Genomic DNA, 6000 nt, shown 5'->3' with positions numbered 1-6000 from the left:
TTCTTAGACTTTCACTCAAAAAAAACCGATGTCTTAGATCTCTTAACTTCCACAAGAACAACAGGACAACCTGTTGTAGATGATTGGGACTGCTACAAGACTCTGGTAACAACCCCTTATCAATTATTGTTACTGTGTTCCACTTAAAGACCCTTAAAACAAATATATACTGAATAAAACATCACAGGTTAAAAGTTTCAAGAATCAATGTGGAGCAAAGATGGAATACGATATGAAGTATGCAGGAGCACTTGCCAATATCTGCAATATGGGAGTGGATGTGAAGAAAAGTGTTGCAGCTATTGAAGAAGCTTGTGCCCATTAAATTATATGCAAAAAATAATATTGTGATCGCCTTATAAATATGAAAGTTATTGCATAACATTTGATTGTGTGGAGATGGTTGATGCCTATTTTACTTGATAACGCGAAAGTCTTGGTCTTAAATTGGATTCATAGTATAATAACCTCGTACCAATTCTAGTTTCAAGAATTCACGCGAAAGTCTTGGTCTTAAATTGGAGAATGAGTAAGTGATCGGATAAGGCTCGGCGGCACTCGAGTCAACATCTCGTATTCACGTGTTATGCTTTACGGTTTACAGTTCTACAACCTTGAACCGGAGCAGCTGATTAAATCCTCATATATACTGGTGAACGGGACAAACCGCCAGTCCCAAAATATCGGTTACGACTTTTGCTGCAGACCAAAAAACCCAAAGGATAAACCCTGAAGTTTAAATTTTTTGTTGCCATAAATGTTACGTAACATTCATTTTTGCAGAGAATGTTCAGTCGAAGCTAGAATTTGATCAGTACTTCCATTGAGTGTTTTTTTTTCATTTTTAATGGATTAAATTAAGAATGATTATGTTATTTTACTATTATATGGTTTTATCAACCCATATTGTTATTAAAATGTTTTGCAAAATAAATAATAATAATCTCATCGGTCATTTGATAAATTTTGTGATTGTCATTTATCATTCTACATAATTTAAGTATAATATTTTATTTTATTGAATTTAAAAATTATCGTTAATATAATTAATTTTATATAATTTTAGTTTTTGCTTATCAATTAAAGCTAAATTAATTTTAGTCTCTAATTATATTTTATGATAATTATAATTGAATTAATTAATTTTCTGCAATAAAATTTTCAAAGATTCTGAAAAGTTTTTATTAGAGTTTATAGTGATTGAACCGGTGGTATGTTAAGTAAACCGGTATAGAAAGGAGTATAAATACATGTATACGGTGTAAAATACAGATAAGAGAATACAATACATTTTCTTTCGATCGTAACAAACTCTCTCTTCCTCACTGGAGCTCGTATTGTAATATGGTATTGCAAAGGGCTACACACAGTTGGAGGGCTTAGACTACTTGGATACATTCTCGCCTGTTGCTAAGATTGGCACTCTATGTCTTCTTCTGAGTGTTGCCGCAGCTAAAAATTGTCCATTTCGCAGTTGGATATCAACAATGCCTTCCTCAACGGTGACCTTGATGAAGAAATTTACATGCGTCTCCCTGAAGGTTATGAAGAAATCACTGGCAAGAAGAGTGTCCTCCCAACTCGGTGTGTAAGCTTCATAAGTCTCTATATGGTCTTAAGCAAGCTTCCCGTCAGTGGAATCAGAAGCTGTCTAGTGTAATTCTCGGTGATGGGTTTACTCAAACGCATTCTGATCATTCCCTCTTCATCAGATATGTCGACCACGTCTTCTTGGCTGTTCTTGTCTATGTTGATGATATTCTAAACCGCCAACCTCCAAATACCGGTTACGACTTGCTGCACACCAAGAAAACCAAAGCATAAACAATAAAGCTCAAATTTTGCAGAATGTCCACAGTCATAAATAATCTGAAAGGTTTTTTTTAATATCTAAATCATAATCTGAATTTTTTTTCTTTCTTTTATATTTAAACTATAATTGTGTGTTTAGTGGGTCTTTACCTGGAGATATGACAAAAGCTGTTCTTCTCCACTTGAAACAATAAGGTCTGCATACTCCACACTTGTTATATTTCCACAAAAATGAAAAGGCTAGATATTCTTACAAAAAACGAAAAGACTAGAAAGAAGACATTCTTTAACCCGAATGGATTTTATATGTATTTACTATATCATAGATATTGCTACTTTAACCACCAGGACACAAGATTCTTGGTACTGTATATGTCACACGGCTTAAAATAATATAGAGTCAGCAGGCTTCGAACAATAATATTAGGCAACATTCTTCGAACAATTAATCAATCAAAGGACGCAAGATCTTTTATATATGTTGCTTCTCTGTTTCTCCAAGCAAAAGTTTGCCTGAATTCAGTTACAAAAAAAAAAAAAATTGCTTGAATTATATAACAACCATGTGTACTCATCTTACGATCCACTGTTTCTCTGTCTCTCTTTGTGCATCTGAATTTCCTTGTGAAGAAATTATCGGCTAAAAATAAAGATATATCGTATAAAAACCTTATGTAGATCACAACAATTACGATTACGATTACGATTTCAATACGTTATAGTTATTCTTAAAATATCATAAGAGTGTGTGACTTTGTTTTAATTGTTCAGTAAGCTATTGATCAAATGAAAAATGGATCTTAAAACATCTACTAGCAACATTTGCAACCAAAAATCTGAGAAACTCTTCTTTGCAACGAGTAATCAGCTTGCATTGCAAGGTCCATCTCCATGTCCTCGCCCGTGACAGTTGTAATGAGAAGAAGAATAAAAGCAGCTCCAATGAAAATATACTAAAAAATATCTAAGACTTAAAATGTAACTAAAATAAATGAAAATTTTAAATTTAAATCAAAAGCTTAACAACTGTTCCTCTGCACCCATCTTATTAGAACCTCATGAGAACCCTTGGCAAATGACACAGGTCATTTTATAATTGACCAAATTTTTGTCAATAAAATAAAATCACCTACTCTTTATACTTTATATGATATTAAAAATATTTTTATATATTTTTATAAATCTTAAAATAAAATATCTATCTAACAAGATTCATTATTCATAGTTTAAATTGAAATGATTGAAGTTTAATATAATAGTATATTAAGTTTTTAATTAATGTAATAGTACTAAAACTAAAAAAAATTATATTAAGATTCCATATGTTAAAAAAATTATATAGATTTATTTTAGTTTAAGATAAGTTTATATTATTGACATACTTAGTGAGTATCTCACCAATAAGATTGCTCTAACAGCTCTTGTGTTCCACCAATGCTGACTGAACCATCCTTCAAGAACACCGTAATGGTGAGTCACATCTTCTTCTTTTTTTCAGCCAACACATTACCTTCAACAACAACCAGAGAAGAGTAAGCTTCAACAAAGTAGCAGCAGATTATTTATTAGACTAGAATATGATTTTAAATACCAACTAGATCTCGATCCGCGCAACCGCGCGGGTTTTTGTTTTCATTTATTTTTATATAAATATTTTATTTTTAATTTAAAATTGGTATATATTATAATATATATGTGTCTATCAATTTTTAAAACATAATAAGTTTACGGTGTATTTTTTCATTGAATAGATTGTTTCAAACTTTCACATGTATTTGTATCTTCTTCTATATATATATTTCGGATTATTATTTCATTGTTAAAATCGTAACTATATATACACATTAGTAAAATATTGTTTTATTGTCATATTCAAAGATATTGTAACATTTCACAAATTTAGAAAGTTTCTTAAAAATTAAACTTTTCGCTTCATAGATTTATATTATCGAGTAAATAATTAAACATTTAATTTTTGTTTAATTTTTAAAATAAACTATATAGTTTAAAATTTGTTTTCATTGGTTTAAGGTAGTAAAGATTAATCGTTGTTAGATAATATAATTTTGTTATTAAAAAAAATCTTTATAATTTTTAAAAGTTAACATCGACAAATAATTAACATATGGAGGTATAATATTACAACATTAAATTATATCTATTTAATTTATACTATCTATAAATCAAATGAATCATCTATTGTTTAAATCCAATTATTCATAGCCTATTAAAAAATTGGTATGCCTAAAATTTAAATGATAAGCTTAGAGATTAAATGTAACATGACTTTTTAGGAATATGTCTATTAGATCTATTTTAAAAAAAAATCACACATGAACCAAAGTTATGAATTCTGTTTTAATATATAAGATTATGATCATGTAGACAATCAAAACACCAATGTTGTCAAGAAGAAGATCTGTTTTGAGGCAAAACCCTTCCAGGGTTGCCAAAAGAGTTACCCATTAGACCACCATAAGAACGACTTTTCCTAATCTTAGTACACTTAAAGCAAGACATCAATCGATGCATCGGTCAAAAAACCATGAAAACCGTGCCACTAAATGAAGCTCCATTGAACTCATTGTAAGCAACTTTGTCTCCTTGAAATTTAGGCACTAATGGAGATGGTCTAACAGATGGTCTAAAAGAGCAGCAACTTCGTCAGACAAGGAAGAACTCCTCATTGATTTATAGGAAAAAAGTTGCATTACCATCATACAAATCATTTATATATATATATATATCCTATTTATCCAATTATCTCAAAAAAGAAGCTAGCAAACAAAAGCAATAACATTAATACGCAAATTTAAATACTACGTTGACATCAGCAGTTAACATTATGAGTTACTTTTTGTGGGTTTAATATTATGAGTTACTTTTTGCATCCACAGACTCAAACTTTAATACGCAAACGACTCAAAGAAATTTTCTATATAAACGAGTTATATACTACGGTATTCAAGAACATCAACCGCAAGAGAAAAAAAAAACAGTTCTTTAGAAGTCTTATTACGACAATGTCTTTTCTTGGTCATTTACAAGTTCTTGTTTTTCTTTATGCTCTGCTTCTTTTCTCAGCAGAATCTCGCAAAACCCAACTATTTGATACAGAATCTAGCGCTGATGATGGTGCTGAACACGAAAACTACGGGGATAAGGTCTATTGATTTTTCGTGTATAAGAAGTTCTAACCATAAGAAGGAAAGAAAGTGGTCCCAGGGAGATTATATGAACTAAATCTATTGTTTCTTTGCTTTCGCAGGTCGATGCGCGAGATATCCCTCTGTTATATCTCGAGACGAAGGTGAAGTCCTAATCTTTCAAGATTGAAACATAAACGAAAGATGTGTCTGTTTTTGATGTTTCACTATATATTTATCTCTCAGATTCAAAACGCTCCTGTGGGGTCACCTCAAAGACAAGAAGCTCAGAAGAATCTGCTTGAGGAAATAAATCACAGGAAACAAATCGATCAGAACATTATAGAGATTCTTAGACTTTCACTCAAAAAAACCGATGTCTTAGATCTCTTAACTTCCACAAGAACAACAGGACAACCTGTTGTAGATGATTGGGACTGCTACAAGACTCTGGTAACAACCCCTTATCAATTATTGTTACTTGTGTTCCACTTAAAGACCCTTAAAACAAATATATACTGAATAAAACATCACAGGTTAAAAGTTTCAAGAATCAATGTGGAGCAAAGATGGAATACGATATGAAGTATGCAGGAGCACTTGCCAATATCTGCAATATGGGAGTGGATGTGAAGAAAAGTGTTGCAGCTATTGAAGAAGCTTGTGCCCATTAAATTATATGCAAAAAATAATATTGTGATCGCCTTATAAATATGAAAGTTATTGCATAACATTTGATTGTGTGGAGATGGTTGATGCCTATTTTACTTGATAACGCGAAAGTCTTGGTCTTAAATTGGATTCATAGTATAATAACCTCGTACCAATTCTAGTTTCAAGAATTCACGCGAAAGTCTTGGTCTTAAATTGGAGAATGAGTAAGTGATCGGATAAGGCTCGGCGGCACTCGAGTCAACATCTCGTATTCACGTGTTATGCTTTACGGTTTACAGTTCTACAACCTTGAACCGGAGCAGCTGATTAAATCCTCATATATACTGGTGAACGGGACAAACCGCCAGTCCCAAAATATCGGTTACGA

General features: G+C 31.5%; 2 protein-coding genes across 2 annotated transcripts in view; both read left to right on the top strand.

Annotated features, from left to right (window-relative positions):
* LOC103835927 (vascular-related unknown protein 3) overlaps nt 1–6000 on the top strand; it is a 208304-nt gene that overhangs the window by 111929 nt on the left and 90375 nt on the right. The gene's annotated exons all lie outside the window — the stretch shown is intronic.
* Nucleotides 4546–5899, top strand: LOC117127990 (vacuolar-processing enzyme delta-isozyme-like). Its single transcript, XM_033279188.1, has 4 exons — nt 4546–4976; nt 5081–5122; nt 5205–5411; nt 5495–5899. Exons 1-4 carry the CDS (start codon nt 4686–4688, stop codon nt 5630–5632), a joined length of 678 nt encoding a protein of 225 aa, XP_033135079.1. The 5' UTR covers nt 4546–4685; the 3' UTR covers nt 5633–5899.

Source organism: Brassica rapa, chromosome A01 (genome assembly GCF_000309985.2).
Source record: "Brassica rapa cultivar Chiifu-401-42 chromosome A01, CAAS_Brap_v3.01, whole genome shotgun sequence".
Lineage (NCBI taxonomy): Eukaryota > Viridiplantae > Streptophyta > Magnoliopsida > Brassicales > Brassicaceae > Brassica > Brassica rapa.
This window is presented reverse-complemented; position numbering and strand designations above follow the sequence as displayed.

What these genes read in the sequence shown, in the direction of transcription:
- LOC117127990 (XM_033279188.1), top strand. Translation starts at nt 4,686, where the DNA reads ATGAGTTACTTTTTGCATCCACAGACTCAAACTTTAATACGCAAACGA. An exon ending in TGTTATATCTCGAGACGAAG is followed by an intron (nt 5,123 to 5,204) that starts GTGAAGTCCTAA and finishes TTTATCTCTCAG; the next exon opens with ATTCAAAACGCTCCTGTGGG. An exon ending in GGGACTGCTACAAGACTCTG is followed by an intron (nt 5,412 to 5,494) that starts GTAACAACCCCT and finishes AAAACATCACAG; the next exon opens with GTTAAAAGTTTCAAGAATCA.